Below are 21189 nucleotides of genomic sequence, written 5' to 3' on the forward strand. Positions count from 1 at the left end.
TATATTGCAGTGTTCGACTCCCATATTTATTGTTAATTCTTGACGTATCATAGTATTTGTACATGTGACTGATATACTAGGAACACCTGTGATATCAAGTTTCAAATTTATCTGTATGTTTTTTACCCCTGTCTTATTAACTCTCCTTTAAAAATCATCTAGAATTTGTTGATCCTCACTAATAACTTTCATTTTGATTCCTCTCACTCTTGTGCATGGGGTAGTGGGGGATTCCCATAGAACTCCGTACATCACTCACAAAATAGAAATTGGGAGTAGGTCGTATCCGTGGTTCATGTCTTGTAAATAGCGAATTTAGAATTATATTCTCTATATTGTTTATATTTAAAGCATTTACTTAATGGTTAGTCATTTTTACTTCAAATTTTTTTACAAAAATGTTAGTAATATTAGTATATTAGTCCGCCTCCGTAGTGTAATGGTCAGCACGCTCGGCTACCGTTCTGTAGGTCCCGGGTTCGATTCCCAAGGGGGGTAAAATAAATATAAGTGATTTTTACACTGTTATATTTATTCAATATTACCCTGGACTGGTACCTGAAGCGGAGGGCTGATCACCTTTCCTTCATGCGTAAACGATCAAGATAACACTGCGTTTATAGGACGCAGTGCCCTATGCACCATTTGGGGTGCGGATAAGGGTTTTATTATTATTATTAATATTAGTATGACCACTCACTGCCAATTTTTGCCTATTGGTTTCAAGGCATACCCAATTCTTCGTCAGGACAATCACTATAACAGCGTGTAAACAATACTACACATCACTACCTTATTACTAGTACTTTTTATATGTAGTTATAAGTGTGTGAATGGTGCTACGGTAGTGACGTGTAATATTGTTTGCATGCTGTTGTAGTGATTACCCTGACGAAGAGACAGGTACGTCTCGAAATCGGTAAACAAAAAATCTCGGTGAGTGGTTATATACTAATATTACTAACATTTTTGTAAAAATATATGAAAGGTTACAATTAATTTTCTAAACGAATTTTGACACATAATTCAAAAGCTTTCTTGGTTATTTAATTTACCACATTTTTCTTAGCTACGATTAAATACAAACTTGTACAGACCATAGCGTGACTAAAAAGTCGCCACAAAGCAGTGATTAACTTGTTGCTCATGAGTTTGTATAGAAGCGTGTGACGTGTCCATGCGGTGACAGCTGTTTAAACAGGGGCGCGATCATATTGTCCCAAGAAACAAATGCCCATATTTGCTTCCGTACCGGATGATTTTTTCAAGTATATGACATACTAATTACTGTGCTATTTTCATTATACAAGTACCTAATGGGCAACTACCTCTCTCTTTTGTAGAATGTTTTATGTTGTTCATTCCTCTATTATCGATAAAAAAAGTCCGCCTCCGTAGTGTAATGGTCAGCACGCTCGGCTACCGTCCTGGAGGTCCCGGGTTCGATTCCCAGGGGGGGGTCAAATAAATATATGTGATTTTTTCACTCTTATATTTATTCAATATTACCCTGGACTGGTACCTGAAGCGGAGGGCTGATCACCTTTCCTTCGTGTGTTAACGATCAAGATAACACAGTGTTTATATAATGCAGTGCCCTATGCACCATTGGGGTGCGGATAAGGGTTTGAATTGAATTGAATTGAATTATCGATAAATTGAAGAAGAAAAAAAAATGTTGCCCACACTTACTGCTCACAATAATTCACGTCACATCTAGGTCCTCGGTTCTTGGAAGAATGGAATGTCAGTAAATAATTATTATTAAAGATAGAGAAAGAGAAATACCGATTGACTCTTTGAGATCCTGACTCCTAAGAAACTGACTTCGATCATGTTTTGTTCATTGTATACCTGAAAAAATAATCCAGTGCGAAAGCAAATACGGGTGATTGTTTCTTGTGACAATATAATTGCCCCCAAGATTTCAGTCAGTAGTCCGTGTGAATTCCATCATACGTTTGAATATAAATTGTTCACAAGTTTCTCAACATTTTGTGATGTATCTGTGGTTTAAGTGGAGTCTAAATCAAACACTGCATAATGTTTTATTTTCATTGTTCCATCTATTTTTTTACCAACAGAAATTAGCATGTTTTTTTTATCTATCTTCAAACTAGAATGTGTTTTGTTGTTGTGTTAGCAGAAGACTGGGTCCGAAGCTATTTATCGACAGGAACAGAAAAGCGACGCAAGCGTTGGCTTCCCCGGCCCCCAGTTCCGACGATACGTCCGACCCCTACCTGACTCCGAACGGCACCCTGAACCGATCCGTTCAGCCGGACTTGATCCCGAAGAACTCCAGATACCCCCTCTCTCCGCTGAGCGACGATTCCGATTACCACACGCCGAATGCGACCAACATGTCGCCTCTGTCTCCGACGGGTTCCAAGCCCGACCATTGCTTCGCAGTGCCTTCCTACTTTGATAGAAAGAGACAGGACGTCATGTCTCTCGCTAGGTCGGCCGTGAACGTCCTGCCTCTGTCGAACTTTCAAATATTCAAGCAGAAGTCTCTCAATACCATCCCGGACTTCATGGAAAAGCAGATAGCTAAAGAGCAGCAGAAGGAAGACGAAAGCGGGTTGTTTCACAACTTCCCGTTCCTCACTCCTCTGGCTAACAGGAAGAACTCGCTGTACGATAAGCACAGACTTTCCAGCTGCAACGAGGACGATTTTTACGTCAGTCCTGATGTCGATGTTGAGTTTAGGCATCAGATCAAGAGCGAAGGGGGTCTGGACGACAGACGAGGGAAGAGCTTCACCCGGCACACGTACCACGCGGCTGAAAGAGCCGTCGGAAAGCTGAGACAGAGCTTCGGACACTCGACTCCTAAAGCGGAGACCAAAGACAGGAAAATAGATCCCGACGAGGTATTCGCCGACTCTCCTGCACCAAACGACCGAAAGGCGGCGGCCTTCCAAAAGAAAGGGCTGCAGACGTCGAAATCCGGGGTCATTTTCGTCAAACGGGAGGTCAATATTGGAGGCAATCCTCTGAGACACAGTCACACCATCGGGAATGTCACCGATAAGAAAATGGCGTCCACCCTTCAAAGGTTTGTGAAGCTCTCTGTATACGTGGGTTGGTTTTCCCGTGCATCGGTGATGGTTTGCATCTGTACTAACGTCTTGGTTCTTGAATTGCTTGGTGTGCTAATGCTTGAGGTCATCATGATTAATTACATGAAATTTTATTTCAGCTCTGAATCCTGTTATATAAAGATATGACACTTGTCAAAGGTACTCGAACTAAGTAACACTGCAATGATTTATAAGAGTTTGGTATATTTTTATTTTTATTGTTATAGATATATTGAAAAATGTATTAGATTATCTTGGTTAATGATTTCTTGTATCACGGGTTCAGGTTTAAAGCAAACTAACAGCATGCCTACTATAGCTTAAAATATCTCCGACAATGTAAAGCAATAAATCATAATATTTATTTTTTTATTTCGATTAACTGACGTGTTTTACTTTTGCCTTTCCGAGAGTACAATAATTGATGTCCGATGTTCTCCGGAGAGTTGGTTATTTTCCCAAGAATTTTTTTTTTACGAATTCCATGTACATATTATGAATTATTCCATGTAATAGGATATACGTTTTTTTTTTACATATGCTTGTGTATGTAGTAATTTTTTTCACATACACATTTTATCATTTACAAATAAGTCAACATAACTTCTAATCATTAAAAATATATATATTTTTTTTTTTACAAAATTATTTTTTTTCTTTTTTTTCAAATCGGTAGAAGATTTAATCTTCTACCGATTTGAAAAAAAATTCAAATCAGTTTGAGCTTTCTTGAGAGATTTAAAAAAGAGAACTGTCGAACGGCATAGCGTGTTTTGCAAGAGTACTGATTTTTCTATTCCATTTTATTCCTAACTTAATGAGTTTTGGCAGATTATGTTAAATATGGACGTTAACATTTTTTATTTTCTACCGATTGGCGCCATTGGCTTAATTTTTTTTAACGTAATGTGGTTTGCAAGTGGACTACTCATTCATATATTCCACGTTTGGGTCAAGGAACGTTGAGTAATTACCCAATGAAGGTGTACAATTTCGACTTTTACTATTGTTTTATCTAGAAATAAATCATGTATCGTATGATATCACAGTGAAGCGTTCTTGATGTAATATTTTACTAAAATATCACTTCATAAATCATCCTAAATAATTATTCTTATGATCTGCGTCCATTAAGAATTCCAGTAGTGATCTGCCGAGAACAGTGTCCGTCGATGGTTGCTTCTCGTTGGAAGGAACAAGGTAGAAGGTGATTAAAGTCCAGGTGTAATTATTTTATTGTAAAACCTTAATACTGTAAATTGTTATTGTATCTTTTGTATGTATCGTATATAATCTAATAATTTAAAAAACAAATAATAATAAAAATAAATAATTGTTTTAACCGGATCCACGCGGCTCGCATAACCGTATGTGTTTTCACAAAACATGCCCCATACACGGCTGACATAAGCGTATGTGTTTTTACTTTGCTCCAAGTTTCGAACCTCAGTTCAACTTGGAGGGATTTTTTCATGGTGTGGAACTTTGGATAAAATAATACGTCAATCCTTGGCCTTATGACATCTGTTTAAATATCTGACTAATAATTTGTAACATCACAAGGATAAATAAAAGAACAGATCCCTGATTTTTCTCGCAGTCGGTAATTAGTCTGCGCCATAATCATGTCCTATATCTGTCTCACTCTCGACGCTACGCATTGCCAGTGGGTAAGACACACAATGTGTGCTTTGATTTATTTATGTTACGATCTTATTTGTTTATATTAGGATATATTTCAAGAATGATGTGACACAAGTGTATTATAGAGTACCAAAAAGGCACAATGAATCCCATTGTACGTTTTCGTTTAGGAAAATAAATCGTTTCTTAACTAAATACATGATAAAAGTAATCATTTAAAAAATGGCAAAATATCGCAGCGTAAGGGCGTCTTTTGAGAACAAAGTTAAAGTTAACGGTTACAAGGTTAACTTGTAAGTATTTCGGCTCAACACAGACCATGCCTAAGGAGCCGTAATACATATAGTAAAATAAATTCAAAAAATATATGCATCTATGAAATAAATAAATATAATTAAATAATTTATAAAAAAATTATTTCTTTATGAAAGAGCCATCAAAAAATCTGTAATGGATATAGGCAGGCTTGCCAGATTTCTGAAACGTTCAACCGAGACACCAGAATGGTCCCGTGCACAGTACAGTGAAATAAATGACAACGTAATTATCCTGAATAATCCTACAGTCATTTATTTTATTTTTTTTTGTCATCAAAAGGTATTGTTTAATTATTTTTTTAAATATACTAAATATTTTTCAAATGGAGAAAAAACATTCAGGTTTTACCTAAAAAGATATGTTGCACAGTAAAAAGTTCAATAAGTGGCTTCATATTTATTATTAATACATTTTATTATATTTTTAAACTTTAAAACGATCTCCTGAAAAATCGTGAGCGATATGTATACTGTGTCAATTTTGTACCATAAATGGATGACATTCATATTTTGTATATGTTCAACTCTCGCCGTACACCATTGTGATTATACAGAAGGTAAACCCTGGTGTTTCAAGACTATTAATTTGTCTCTTGACGGTGGATAGTAACCGGAGTGTCTCTCTTGTGATGGATGCATAGTAACCGGAGTGTTTCTCTTGTGGTGTGTGCGCAGAGAGGCGTGGTGCCGGCAGTGCGGATCCGGGGCGGCGCACCAGGACAGCGACAGCCTCCCGCCGACGCTCAAACACCGCCGCCCGAGCGCCACTGCCGCGTCAGTCCAATACTCTATCCTCCTGCCGCCAATACTGTAAAACTTGCTATCAAAATGAACCTGGACACATCGCTCGTTTGAGAATTTTGTCACATCTCTTTTCATTTTGAATTTTGTTAGAACTAATTTGTGACTGGACAAACCCAGACATACGGCTCGCTTGAGAATTTTGTCACAACTCTTTTCTTTTTGAATTTTGTTAGAACAAATTTGTGACTGGACAAACCAAAACTTACGGCTCGCTTGAGAATTTTGTCACAACAAATTTGTGACTGGACAAACCCAGACATACGGCCCGCTTGAGAATTTTGTCACAACTCAAATATGTGCTCGTTTGAAGCGTTATAGCGTTGTTAGGTGGTCGTGTGCATTAATGCGTTGATAAGACTTCATACTTTATTGATGACGTATTAAATTTCTGCTGTAACAATTGCTTAAATAAATATATATATATATATATATATATATATATATATATCTTATTCTTTTTCTAACCCTTATCCGCACCTAATGGTCCATAGGGCACTGCATCAAATTGATGCAGTGTTATCTTGATCGTTACATGAAGCAAGGTGATGACTCCTCCGCTTCAGTGAACATTCCAGGGTAATATTAAATAAATATTAGAGTGTAAAATCACTTATGTATGTAAATATTCATTTGTTAAAAATCTTAAATCTCCTAAAGTTATTCACCGATTGCTTTGAAAATTTTAAACAATGTTGCTTTTGAATACGCTAGTAAATTATTTTTTTTCCATTCAACCAGACTGAGCCACAGCAACATGTAGCCTGTTACATCTAGTATAAAATAAAATAAAACAAGTAATTTTGGCTCCAACTCATTGCGCCTTGAAATGGGACAATACTGAGCAGATGTGTGTTCAACGTTAAGAAACATTGATATGCAAGTTTTACACGTATTGTACGCAGTTTCGATGTTGTATCGTAAATCCGTCCGTACCGTAGCTTGCTTCTCACTTCTGTTGCTGTTGTAGAAAGTCAAAAGAAGTTTATATTGAATTTGTTTTTTATTTATTTTTGTCGTTCTAGTTGCTGTTTTTACGATGTGTTTTGTATTTTAGCTAGTATTGTCTGTTATGTGTGAATTTTTGTAATATTTTATGAAGAAATTTTGATATTCGCTGTTGGTAAGTACCCGATTTAAAAGTGAAACTCATCTTCTGGTATTTTCAAGATACTGGTTAAAAAAATAATTATGTATTAATTTTTAAATCAAACATTGATTTTTTGACTCAACTAATTTGTATTTTATTAACCAAAACACATAAAAAATTAATATTGTGACAATTGTTTCTCCTAGTTATGGCATTTTCAAACGAATTAAATTTTCGAAAAACATTCGTTTGAAAATGCCATAACCAGGCGAAACAATTGTCACAATATAATTTTTTTTTATATGTTTTTGTTACTTAAATACAAATTACAATGATTAAAGAAAACGCTTGTTTTTTACCACTTGAGTTTTATTAAAGACTATGTTTCAGAAGTTAAACTTCATGAAACATGTGTTATTTTATGAAACATGTAGTCTTTAATAAAACTCAAGTGGTAAAAAACAAGTGTTTTCTTTAATCATTGTAACATGTCTTACCACATAGTTAATGCAGAAACAATAAATAAAATAAATTCAACTTCGTAGTCTCAAAAAATCTGTGTTTGATTTAAAAATGAATTCGTAAATTAAAACAAATTCGAGTTCTACAAATTAAACACCAAATCAATAAATAAATAAAAAAATATTAATGGAAAATGAAATTGTTTTGAAGTGATTCGTTTATACAGTTGTAATGCTACTATGTTTTGTGCATTGAACGCACTTCATACTGTAAGATTTCAGTGATTTTTGGTGCATCAGTCATCCGAAATTTGCCATTGTAGAAATAAATATCACTGGGCTTTAGTTATAAGTGCGGGCGTTCATGTACACCCATATTAAAATTTTGAAATTCTTGAAAAATCAGTTTCACATTTAATCAAAAATATTTTTTTTGAGTGTCGTAGAATATACAAAAATATTTAAGACTAAATATTATTAAGAAACATTCTTAAATTATTAATTGAGTATAATATCCTTAAGCATGCAGTTTTTTAAAGATAATATAATTAAAATACTTTGTATTGTATTCAATTTATTCAACTTTCACTGATTAATTTATTGACATACATATTTCGTCTATATTTAAAGGTAAGTTTTTTTTTGTAAAATTGTTTATTTAAATTTTAATTGGAAAATACCATAGTGATCAGATAGAATTACAATCCCTTGGACTAAAATATAATTTACACCCAAAAACATAAAAATAGTGGTATTTACCAAGTGAAATTTAAATATAAAATGGAGATTTATGACCACAAAAGAACTGCCAAATCAATCAATAAAATGAAGTTTTTTTTATATTTAAATAAATGAAACTCTATGGCTAAATTTGCTTTACGTAGTTTTATTTTACTAGTATTTTTTTCTCTTTTAGAAATCGCTTCCTATTATGCAGCATTTATTTATTATTAGAACGATTATTTTTTTTAAAATAAAATGTAATTTGATATAAGTTTGTCCCTTTTTAATCTCTCTGTAAATATCATAACACTCGTAAAAATGCTAATGTTTTTTTATTAATTTTCGTATGAATAATATAACTGATTTATGGTTATCAAAATTGGATCAAATAATCAATATCTTATTTAATAACAGTTATAATGACCTTTCATTTAAGTTATCATCTCATTTTTCTACTCCTAAAAAATATAAAAATTAACCGTGTATCACTTTCAAAATAACTTTTTAATAACATTTAAAATAACGTTTCAAATCACTTATCATAACGTGGTTAAAATATCAACTGGTTTCGAAGCAAACAGCTTCTTCCCCAAGACTAATTAATACCAAACATTATCTTCTTTTAATTTTTTTCCGCACTCAATGGTGCATTGGGCACTGCGTCATACGTAAGCAGTGTTATCTTGATCGCTAAATACATGAAGGCAAAGTGATCAGCCCAGTGCTTTGGATACCCGTCCTGGGTAATATCAAATTACCCAGGACTGGTATCCGTATTAGAGTATATTAGAGTGAAAAATCACTTTATTTATTTTAAATCCTTGGGACATCAAAGCCGAAACCTCCAGTATGGTAGCCAAGTGTGCAAACCAGTACACTATGGAGGTAGACAAATAAATTTCCAATATTTTGGAAAATTTTGAATGATCCCCCATTTCACAATCAATATTTGGAGCACTATCTTTGTGTTATTTTATTATCGTCCATTTTATAACTTAAATAACTACATTTAAAATCACTTTATATCTTATAATAACTTGATAACAATGTTGACTGGTTTTGAAGTAAGCGACTTCTTTCTGAAGACTTATTCGTGTTTGCGAAACTCGATCTTAAAAAAAACTTGTTAAAACGAAACTTCTATCAGTCGCCATACTAATAGTAGTATGCTGTTGAAAAATAGCATTATGAATAAAAAATCCTTTATATTTATACAAATTTGGAAAATTAAATTAAAATTGAAAGATTGTGTCACCTGCAACTATGCAAAACCATATGTAATAGAGGATCATTGAAATATAATGCCAACTTAATTAAATAACTGTTATAAAAAAAACTATTAGACGTAATTCAATAGATTTGATCTTAAAACGTGCAGAAAAATATGTTTTTTTTACCTTAGTATATTACGATGTGTGCACCGTTTGTCGGTCTGTGTTATTGCAGTAATTATTTTCCAAATCGCGTTACCTTTCCGTCAAAATGATTAGGATTATTTAATCTTCATCTTCAAACCCTTATCCGCACCCCAGTGGTGCATAGGGCACTGCATATAAACGCAGTGTTATCTTGATTGTTAACAATGAAGGAAAGGTGATCAGCCCTCCGCTTCAGGTACCAGTCCAGGGTGATATTGAATAAATATTAGAGTGAAAAAATCACTTATATTTATTTGACCCCCCCCCCTCTGGGAATCGAACCCGGGACCTCCAGAATGGTAGCCGAGCATGCTGACCATTACACTATGGAGGTGGACTGTCTATTGTATTTACCTTTGTATTATTAACTGAATCTTCCTTATCGATGTATTCCCGTGTCGCTTTTGTCTTGTTGAAAAGTTGATTTGAAATGTCCCTTCTCCAGGAATCCTTCTGGCGGGCTGGTGATGACTGAGACTGGGTCCTTGGACCGAGCGAAGGCAGCTCTGGAACGGAGGAAACATAAAACTAGCGTTAGTACTTTGGGTAATCTAGGCGCCATGGCTTCCGCGGTGCCGGAGACTGATCCTCAGGTAATATAACAGTGACTAAAGCCTCCTCCCTATTGTCTATGTTCCCACTGATAAAAAATGAGAAACAGCTCTCTTCACCCTTCAACGTACACAACATAAAATTTAGACTAAGCTTCACATAGCGCTCACTCCTTTCAAGAACGTCATAAATCAAAAATTGTAAATTATCAGTTGTGCATGTTTTCGAAATGCCCAGAAAATGTACTATATCCCAGCAAAAGCGGCATATTTTTAACTTAATATTTACCCGCTACAGGGCTGAGAGCGTTGTTTTTACATTTTGAAGAAAAGGTATTGTTTAATTATTTTTTCAAATATACTAAATATTTTTCAAATGGAGAAAAAACCTTCAGGTTTTACCTAAAAAGATCTGTTGCACAGTAAAAAGTTCAATAAGTGGCTTGATATTTATTTTTAGTACATTGTATTATATTTTTAAACTTTAAAAACATTCTCCTGAAAAATCAAGTTTTTTGATTTATGACGTTTTTGAAAGGAGTGAGCGATAGGGTATTTGATAATGATGTTAAAAGCATCGAAACACGTGTCACTTTTTTTTAAAAGAAAAAATGTATTTTAAATAATGTATTTACCGAGTATAGTTAAAAATAAAAGTGGATAGATATCTTTAAAATTTCAAGGAGTGTTTCCTGTGTATGACATCTAAAACAATGAAACAAGTCAAATAAAACCTCTTTTGGTCAAAGGAACTTTGATTATTATGCAATAAAGTTGTACACCCTGCTTCTATTATCCATAAAGTCACTAAATAATGAAACTACAGTATAAAAGAGCTATACGTAAATGGATAATGGAGGTGGGTAGATCTGAAATAGATCGCATCATTCGGCCATGTGCTATTTGATTGCATGTCATAAACAATTTATTTTTCACATACTTTTATAAACAAGTATTGTAAAATGTGCCCTCGGCACGGGAAAACCCAGTAATAGTAAAATATTGGGAGACTGTGATTAACTGTATTCCTTTTGCAGGGTGGGCACACGGTATCCGGAAGAGTGGAGAACACGCGGGTGAATCCCGGATCCCTTATAGATGAACTAATCAAGGCTACCAACCTCGAGCAAGTTGAGGATAGTGCGGAGAGTAAGTTCTGTTTCATTGTATTACTAAATTTGTACTCAAAATTCAAACGAAAAAAAAAAAAACAGATATGCATATTTCTTGCTTATATGAACAGAGACAATACTTGTATTTCTTCTTACTGCGCTTCTCTATGCTGAAAGTTGGCAATATTATAGCAATTTTTACGCGCAAAGGGTAAAAATACCCTTCCCGTCCTTCAGCATCAATCGACCGAACAGATAGAAATACGTTTCTCGTCCTAATTGTGTTAATAACCATGTACTAAAATGAGAAAAGTACGAGCTATTGCACCTAGTCATAAAAGGCGAAATAGAGGGCTGACGAGGTGCGGGCAGAAGGCACATCTCCTGGATCCGGAATATACGAGATTGGACGGGAATCAAGACCGTTGAGGCAATGTTTAGAGCTGCCCGAGACAAGCACAATTGGTCTCAACTGATAGTTGACGTCAGGGGGACCTGACATGACACGCACAGAAGAAGAGATGGTCTGATACAAGTGTTTAATTTGAGAATGTCTCTTCCAGCTTCCGGGCTGCAGCTGTTCATCGCCAGGGACGGCACCGCCGCTCTCGGCAGCCGCCAGGTCAAGACGCAGATGTCCCAGGGCGTGCCCGCCTTCAAGCAGGTCGTAATGGAGGCCGTGGACGACAGGTAGCCCGCCTGGCGACCCTAGACCACTTATTACAATTCTTCTACTATTACATGTTAACGGGTGATTCATTTTGACCTCTTTTTTTCAATAGACTCTCATCCATAGGTCGCGCTCGAGTCGTGCTGATCTTTCACGGTAAATTTGTTCAGTATTATTTGACATTTCCTCATGGAAAGACTTATGTCGCAACCTTTATAATTATTTATTTATTTATGTAATATAGTTACAAGAGTTTTTTTATGATTCAATTCATTTTCTACACGTTTCTAATTTAAAACCTTAAAATTAACAACGCAGTTCTCTCCAATAAACAGACTAAGCTCTTATGCTTGGAGAGGGACTTATACTTATTATTTAATGTTTATGTTTGTGGGTGGTTTAATTCATTTGTATTTGGATTAATTTTTTGCTGGCATTTTAGTGTCTTTAATTTCTTTTTTATATCCATTAAAAGGTTAATAAAATATTTGGTTCTGTTGGAATTGTTCAATTTTATCATAAATTCTTTAGAGTGGACATTCTAAAATGCATTGGCGGCCAACATTTGAAAGATAATATCATTAAAAAGTAATTGTCGAATATTGCTCTTTAGGATGGTAATAAAGGTACCACGATTAATTAGAATTTTCACACCCTACCTTGGGGTTATTTTCTGAGTTTATTCTGTAGAAAAAAATTATCTTTTTTTCTGCAGAATTATGCAAACAGATTTTTTTTGTTGCCATAATAGGTGCTTTTAGGACGGAACCGTGTTCCCTCTCTCTGTCTTGCATTAAATATTTTTGGCACAGGGTTAGCGCAACGGTGCGGAAAAAACGACGCATATCATGTACGTTCGCATGTGTAGGGCGGTTAAGAATTAAAACAAAAAGATCATAATGAATCACCGTATATTATTATTACACTGTTATTCTCCGTGGGGTGAGAAGAGAAGGAAGGGGGGCATTAGCCCCCGGACTGTATTATTTGTAAGCGTTGAATCGTGTGAATGTTTTATATGAACATTGTCAAACCGGTGACATCTGTTGGAAATTATCCGAAGCTTTAAGACATATTGCTATTCTTCATTAGCACTGTTCTACTGTATGATATTGTATTATATATTAATTTAAGTTTTGTTTTATTTTATTTTTATTCTTACCCTCGTCTGCACCGAATGGTGCATAGGGCACTGCGTCAAATTGGTGTGATGTTAATTTGATTGTAAATTATATGTTGGCAAGGTGATCAGTCTACTTTGTATATAATAAGAAGGTAAATATTGAATGCAACTCCCATTTTATTAATTTTTTTTAAAACAGTCTTCCTTTGCTATTTTAATTTCTTCTGTCTTCTGTGCGCGTCATGTCAGGTATCCTGACGTCAACTATCACTTGAGAGTAATTGTCCTTGTCTCGGGCAGCTCTAAACAGCGCCATGACAGTCCTGATCCCCGTCCAATCTCGTATATTCCGGAGCCAGGAGATCTGCCTTCTGCCCACACCTCGTCGACCCTACATTTTGTCTTTTAATTGCAGAAGCTTAAAAACAACAATATTGTAGTCGTACAGGAGAAAGTGACCAACTAACACAATGTAAAATGTTCAAGAGGGCCATTTAAGCCACTTTTGCTTGGCAAGAAAATAAACATCAATGCAGTTAGTCATTTTTAACAAGTCAATATATTATACTTACAAGTTTAAAATCGCTTTGGGATTTTTTCAGAGCAATACTAAGCTAGTAAGATATCAAATAGTCGATGATCACGTTTTTGTAAAAAAAATGCACTTGGTCACTTTCTCCTGTATGACTGCGATATGTTTATTACATAGTAAATTAACACATTGTTATACGGTTTTTTCATCAATCCCTACCCTAATTAGTATTACTAATTAGGGTTGTATACTAATCGCAAGTAACTGCAAACCCAATTCTGACCTGTAAAATGTTTTTTGGTGTCTCTCGCACTCCACCAAATAGAAAGTAAGCAAATCGAATGCTTATAAGTGTCTCCTACTCTCTGTCAACAGTATGTAAAAGGCGCTTTTAAGCTTTTCCCGCAAACAATGTGTTAATAATTTTCACGCAAAAAATCAATATAACCGATGTTTTAAAAGATGTGGCTTCTTTACGCCTATGTTGATTTTGCCCGCGAAAATCAAATAATTGCCCGTGTTCTTGCCGAATTTGGCTGGAAAATACCCCAACACAGATGTGTCAAGAGAAATGTTCTTTTTTGGCCAGCAGATGTCACTGGTCTATTTTTTTATAAACTATGCTTTTGTGTGATTTTTGTATTAGGTAGTTTAATAAGTAATTATGGACCTGTACGTATTGTTGCCCTATCAGCGGTGTGTGAGAGTTCACTTTGTACATCGATGACTATTTCAATCTTATTTTCGCATACCGATCCATCGCTTTGTATAAAATGAAATTCGGTCTCTTTTGTACGATATTTTGATGCTTTTATAATACCGAAAACTTGTGTCATTTCTGAAACCTTCCATAGTCATTCCATGTATGTTATTAACCATATGGTATTTGGGATTGAAATTGTAAAGCTGAATCCTTCATACATACACGCATATCCTCACCTGGAAGCAGAACTATCCTAACTGCTTATAACGAAATTTTACCGGAGATGCAATCAAATGTTTTCTCAAACAATTAGTAGTATTTGCTTTTGAATATTTAGATTCATAATGTTTGAAGGGCTATTCATTTAATTTACGAAAGTTCTGCATAATAAAATTAGGAGCGTAAAGAGCACAATCGAACATGCATAAATAAAAATATTATATAATGAAAATTAAATTTGCCTGCATGTGACTTAGGACAGTTCTCCATTCAGGTGACAAATGTATCGACCCTTTCCTAGGAAATTATTATTAATATTAGTTCTTATTCTAACCTTATCTGCTCCCAATGGTGCATAGGGCACTGCATCGCATAAACACAGCGTTATCTTGATTTTAACTTACATGAAGGCAAGGTGATCAATCCTGCGCTTCAGGTACCAGTCCAGAGTAATGTTAAATAAATATTAGGGTGAAAAATAACTTAAAGTTACTTTGACCCCCTGGGAATCGAATCCGAGAGCTCTAGCACGGTAGCTAAACGCACTAACATCCCAGTTTTATCTAGATCGTTACAACATGTAATGGTCAGCACGCCCGGCTACCGTACTGGAGGTCCCGGGTTCGATTCCCAGGGGGGGTCAAATAAATATAAGTGATTTTTTCACTTTTATATTTATTCAATATAACCTTGGACTGGTACCGGAAGCGGAGGGCTGATCACCTTTCCTTCATATGTGAACGATCAAGATAACACTGCGTTTATATGATGCAGTGCCCTATGCACCATTGGGGTGCGGATAAGGGTTTGAATGAAAAATGAAATTATATAACTGGCGTTAAGCATAATTTGCCAGGAAAGGGTCGATGTATATCCGACTAAAACTATCTCGCTTGAAAGAAACCCAATTTTTTCACCGTCCATTTGAGCTTCCCTCGATTTTGAATCACAATGTTTAAATATCTCCTGCCCGAAGCCGTTCAACTGCTGCTAATGTAAATTTATCTTTGTTTAACCTGTCCGGGAGTATGGCGGCCACACACGGTCGTCCAAACAAAACTTTCCTTAAAGGAGTATGGGCATACGTGAATGGCCGCGCCTATAACTAAAGCCCGGTGACATTTATTCCTAAAATAGTACTTGTACTGCCATCTGTGGTTGTTATTTATTGTTTCGGCATTCACTTTGTGGTAAGACATTATTAAATTATATTTAAAAACACATGTTTTTTACCACTTGAGTATTATATTTTGTTTTTAATGACTAGTTTCGGATGCTCCCATCTTATTGAATGTATGGAATAATGGGTTTGAATATGAACTACATAGTTTTTATTTAAACCGGTAGTTGGAAGCATCTGTAGCTTCTGAAACTAGTCGTTAAAAACAAAATATAATACTCAAGTGGTAAAAAACAAATGTTTTTATTTATAATTTGATGTGTGGTTGTATTCAAACACTAACACCGCACTTTCTTTTGGCATCTCAACATATATATATATATATATATATATATATATATATATATATATATATATATATATATATATATATATATATATATATATAATATGGAAATCTGGTGTATACAGGACTATTTACAGAGGTATTTACCTGTCATGGGCTGGTTTACCTATGACAATTCATAAGCCCTGTAAATACCGAGATTTCCATATTATGTACGTAATTTCAAAGAGAAATATTTGTGTTTTTATTATTTACAAAAATACTCCAATTTCATATTATTTCTGTGAGCCTAAGCGGCTTATTATTAGAAATAGGTATCAAACTGTGGTAGAGTGTGTTCCAACCGAGAAACTCTGACTCAAGAGCCCGCGGCACTAACCGCGGGTACACAACCCAACACTTCTTTTATTTCATTTATGTTTATATTCTTCTTTTATTCTTTTTCATGTATGTTGAGATGTCAAAGTGTTTAAGTTTACTTGGTAAATACCACCATTTCTTAAAATCATTTGTATGCGTGTTTCGATACATTCTGCACAATTCGCGCACTCCTTTCAAGAACGTCATAAATCAAAACACTTGATTTTTCAGGAGAACGTTTTTAAAGTTTAAAAATATAACACAATGTATTAAAAATAAATATCAAGCCACTTTTTGAACTTTTTACTGTGCAACAGATCTTTTTAGATAAAATCTGAAGGTTTTTTCTCCATTTGAAAAATATTTAGTATATTTAAAAAAAAAAATAACTAAACAATACATTTTATTCAAAATGCAAAAACAACACTTTCTGTCCTGTAGCGGGTAAATATTAAGTTTAAAATATGCCTCTTTTGCTGGGATATAGTACATTTTCTGGGCATTCCGAAAACACGCACAACTGAAAATTTACGATTTTCGATTTATGACGTTCTTGAAAGGAGTGAGCGAATTGTGAAATAGATTTTAAAATATAGTTGTAAATAACAGTATATTTTAAAATCAGTGTCTGGTAAATCTCCTTCTGACCCTTATCCGCACCCAATGGTGCATAGGGCACTGTATCCTATTGAAGCAGTGTTATCTTGACCGTTACTTACATGAAGGTGAGGTGATCACTTCTGCACTTCAGGAACCAGTCCAGGGTAATATTAAATAAATATTAGAGTTTAAAATCACTAATATTTATTTTCAAAATGGTGAATACAAAGTAAAATTTAAATTAAAAATGGTTAGATATTACCACAGAGTGACTGCAGAAACAATTCATGAATGTTTAAAAAATGGTACGAAATAAATAATATAATCTGTGATGATGCCTTTCTAGGATAACCTGTATTATATCACCAACGATGTCATTTTCACCCCAAATCGATGTATCAAATACACAATTACGAAGCTATTTCAACTGGAATGCACTGTAATTCAGTTGACTTTACTTCTGCATTCAATTTACTGAATTTTTACTGTATTTTTTTTCAATAATCCACAATTCAATTTAATACTTTAAACGGTGTAAAGAATTTTAATGTAATAAAATATTTATTTTCTTAAAAATTATTGTTCTAAATAACAGTATTTTATTCATTATTAGTAGTTCATTCAGAGACCTCTTTTTAAGAGAAAAATGTTTAAAGATCAACTGTATCATACAGGTTTTTCACTATGAATTGGACATTTTACAAAATATATGTTTTATATTGTTATATTGTATTTTATAAAAAAAGTATGAATTTTTTAAATATAAACATAACATAAATTGTATACATTTATTTAACTCACAATTTTAAACATATTTAAAAAAAAATATTTTCCAAAGACCCACCTTGTGTGTCTTGTCGGTGGAGTTCTTTTTGAATAATTTTTATATTGTTTTCAACCATTTTAACCTAATATACACACAAAAAATAGAGAAAAATTAGTAAATAGAAAAATTAATATATTCATATTAGTACTTCATATACCGTCAGGGTGAATACCTGCCCACATCTTTTATTCTTAACATGTTAACTGCTATGGAAATTCTCAAAATTCTGGTCTAAAAAGACAATTTCATTTAAGCATATTCAATAAAAATATCCTTTACTTCTTGATTTTTAAGAATATTTTTAGAATTATATTTTCTGTTTATTTATTGATAAATTTTCTGTTCATGTAAGCCAGCATTGATTTTTTGTCCTCTTCCCATGCGCCATCTATCCATATTAGCACTGATATACTAGGAATTTTATCGTAGCTGTACGAATATGGCAAGTAACACAGTACAAGATAACTCCTAGTCGGCGTCCTAGCAAAGAACGCAGTCTACGAGTTATCTCGTAGTTGGCAGTCAACATGTTAAAACCAGCAAACGTGTTAGTCGTCAAGTAGGCAAGCTTGTGCGGCACTTGTCATAGACTCTGCGCGTGATGTGTGCTGAAGTTTTTAGACAAAATTTTCAATACTACTTTCAATCATTAACTTTTTATATAAAATACAATGTAACATCCAATTTGTTTTGTAAAACGTTCAATTTGATTTGCATGGTGATCAATTTGTTTTGAAACGATTTGAAACGAAAAACCTGTGTTTGCGTTCTTCTTTATTAATTATTTAAGAATAATGACCTTGTATTCAGAATTTTCTTCCAAGTAATAGTAATGAAAGCTTCCCTTGCCAATAAAATCTAGAGTCTAGATGATTTTGTTTTTACAAAATGCTTTTCTCCTTATAAACTCCAATATATGTTGCATAGTTCAATCTATATCCCTCCATGCCAGTATAAGTAGTTATGATTTGTTTTCCAACATCAGTCTTGACATTAATATACAGTATACAGTATCAGTATACAGTGGAACCTCTCACAATGATCATAATTCGTTCCAGGATCTTACTCGTTGAGCGAACATTTTTTGTTTTAACTGGTGCGGAAGTCCCGTTTCAAAAGTGAATGTCGTGAAAAGGGGACTTGCCCTTTCTCTGTAAGTTTTGTGAAATACGGCTCGCTAAGGGAGTAACTTTTCACAATTTTTTTTGCTTGTTATGCAAATTACTCGTTATGTGAATTAATCGCTATGAGAGGTGCTCATTAAGAGAGGTTCCACTGTATATATACAGTGGTACCTCGACATACGAGTGCCCCAACATACGAGTTTTTCGAGATACGAGCCGACGAGCAAGTGATTTTTTGCTTTTAGTTACGAGCGAAATTCGAGATACGAGTTCGGTTCGGTAGTAACACGCAGTCGCGCCATCACGATCAGTTAGCAGCGTGCTTCCGCTGTGATCAGTTGTGTAAAAAGTTGCAACAGGTCGTGCATCTGACCTTTTTAATGACACTTGCCTAACTCATTTCCGGAACATTCTGAGAGGGAGGAAGAAACAAACCTCCTTGGACATGTTTTTTTCTAAACGGCCTACAGGTGAAAGCGAGAAAAATGTAGCGAAAAAGGCAAAGACCAGTGAGGATATCTAATTTATTTCTTTACATTCTCTTTTTTGTTTTTGTGCAATAAATATTTGATATTTATAAATACGTTTTTACTATTCAAAACCACGTAACAAAAATAACTGGGGGTGACATTTTGTCGGGGAACGGATTAATGGTAGTTCAATTGTTTTGTATGGGGAATTTTGCTTTGAGATATGAGTAATTCAATATACGAGCATGGTTGCGGAACGAATTAAACTCGTATGTCGAGGTACCACTGTATATATATGTGAGAAGATTTATTATAACATTCTGTTTTATCCTAAATTTTACTTTACTTATATTCTGTAAAACAAAATGAAACATTTATATCAAGATTTTTTTAAATTATATCTCATACTTTAAAAAGGATATGGATGTCTGGGAAATTACATGTTTTACAACCTGTTTGGCTGGTTTAAGTGATAACTTTATAGACTATTCTAGCCGTGATTGACAACCACACTGCTTGAATTTTGGATGCTGTATTTATCTGTCAATTGACACCTTCTTTCACATGCCAATATGAAGCATTGCGCATAAAAAAGTTTTAAAAATTGATGCGACATGGATGTTCAATAATAATCAGAATGGTAATCACTTAAGCCAGCCAAATGACAGGTCGTAATCCCTGGAATGCTCGGACTCCCATCATCTTTTCTATAAAAACTATAAATGCCTCGTATCATTGGAGACATCTGTAATATAGATTTAAAAATTATTTGAAATTGAAAATTTAAATGATATTATGTGAAACAATTTTTTTTTTAATTTTGGTATTTGTTTTTTTTTTTGGCCCAAAGTATTTAAATATTAAGGATAGTGTGAAAGAAAATTTAGAAATTGTTATGTATCTAAATAAATTTTTTTGTGTCTTTGTTGAGCGTACAAAAAATATATTCCGTAAGATCCAAAGTCAATAAGTTATCTGCTTCCAAAATATGAAAAAAATCAGACTCTTCCGGATGAATATTATTTTTATATATTTTTTTTACAACTCCCAAGTATTTAAAAAATTTTTTTCAATGAATTAAAATTTACAGCAAAATAATTTCGATTTCCTTAATTGGCATTCAGAAAGAATTAACTAATTATAATTTTTTTCTTGGTAAATGCAGCTACAGTCAAACCTGGATATTAAAGACCTGGACATAAGTAAAACCTCATTAAAAGAGAGCTGGCTTAAGGTCCTGTCATTTTATCGCCATATAAAAAAAAGCATATAAGTGAGGCCTCTTTAACCATTTATTTTCCTAAACAAAAACGTTCAATCGGATCCATTGTGCCTTTTTGGTACTCTATAATACACTCGTGTCACAGTATACTTGAAATATATCGTAATTTAAACAAATTAGATCATAACATAAATAAATCAAAGCACGCATCGTGTGTCACTCTTACCCACTGGCGATGTGTAGCGTCGAGAGTGAGACAGATATAGGGCATGATTATGGCACGGTCGGTAAGAAAAATCAGGGATCTGTTCTCTTATTTATCCTTGTGATGTTACAAATTATTAGTCAGATATTTCAACAGATGTCATAAGGGATTGACGTATTATTTTATCCAAAGTTCCACACCATGAAAAAATCCCTCCAAGTTGAACTGAGGTTCGAAACTTGGAGTAAAGTAAAAACACAAACGGTTATGTCAGCCGCGTACAGGGAATGTTTTGTGAAAACACATACGGTTATGCGAGCCGCGTGGATCCGGTTAAAAGAGAAAAATATCCGATACCTTGGACTGTCTTGTATCCAGGGTTGACTGTATTTCTTAAAATCTATTGTGACACATTTTTTGGATGGTTAATTCATCAAATCATAGATTTTGTACCACAATAGATTTA

At 34.1% G+C, this 21189-nt stretch overlaps 1 protein-coding gene across 2 annotated transcripts in view; it reads left to right on the forward strand.

Moving 5' to 3' along the window:
• Positions 1-13165, forward strand: part of LOC148309079 (uncharacterized) — a 106548-nt gene extending 93383 nt beyond the window's left edge. Inside the window, exons 9-12 of one of the 2 annotated variants that reach the window (XM_088260619.1) lie at positions 2144-3061; positions 9986-10133; positions 11129-11240; positions 11767-13165. In XM_088260619.1, the coding sequence (XP_088116745.1) occupies positions 2144-3061; positions 9986-10133; positions 11129-11240; positions 11767-11897 (1309 nt within the window). In that variant the 3' untranslated portion in view covers positions 11898-13165. The remainder of the gene's footprint in view (positions 1-2143; positions 3062-9985; positions 10134-11128; positions 11241-11766) is intronic. The other variant, XM_088260621.1, reaches the window with a different exon arrangement.
• The last annotated feature ends 8024 nt before the right edge of the window (positions 13166-21189 follow it).

Source organism: Brachycentrus maculatus, unplaced genomic scaffold, assembly GCF_059751285.1.
Source record: "Brachycentrus maculatus isolate JH-2025_06_01 unplaced genomic scaffold, ASM5975128v1 h1tg000139l, whole genome shotgun sequence".
Classification (NCBI taxonomy): Eukaryota; Metazoa; Arthropoda; class Insecta; order Trichoptera; family Brachycentridae; genus Brachycentrus; species Brachycentrus maculatus.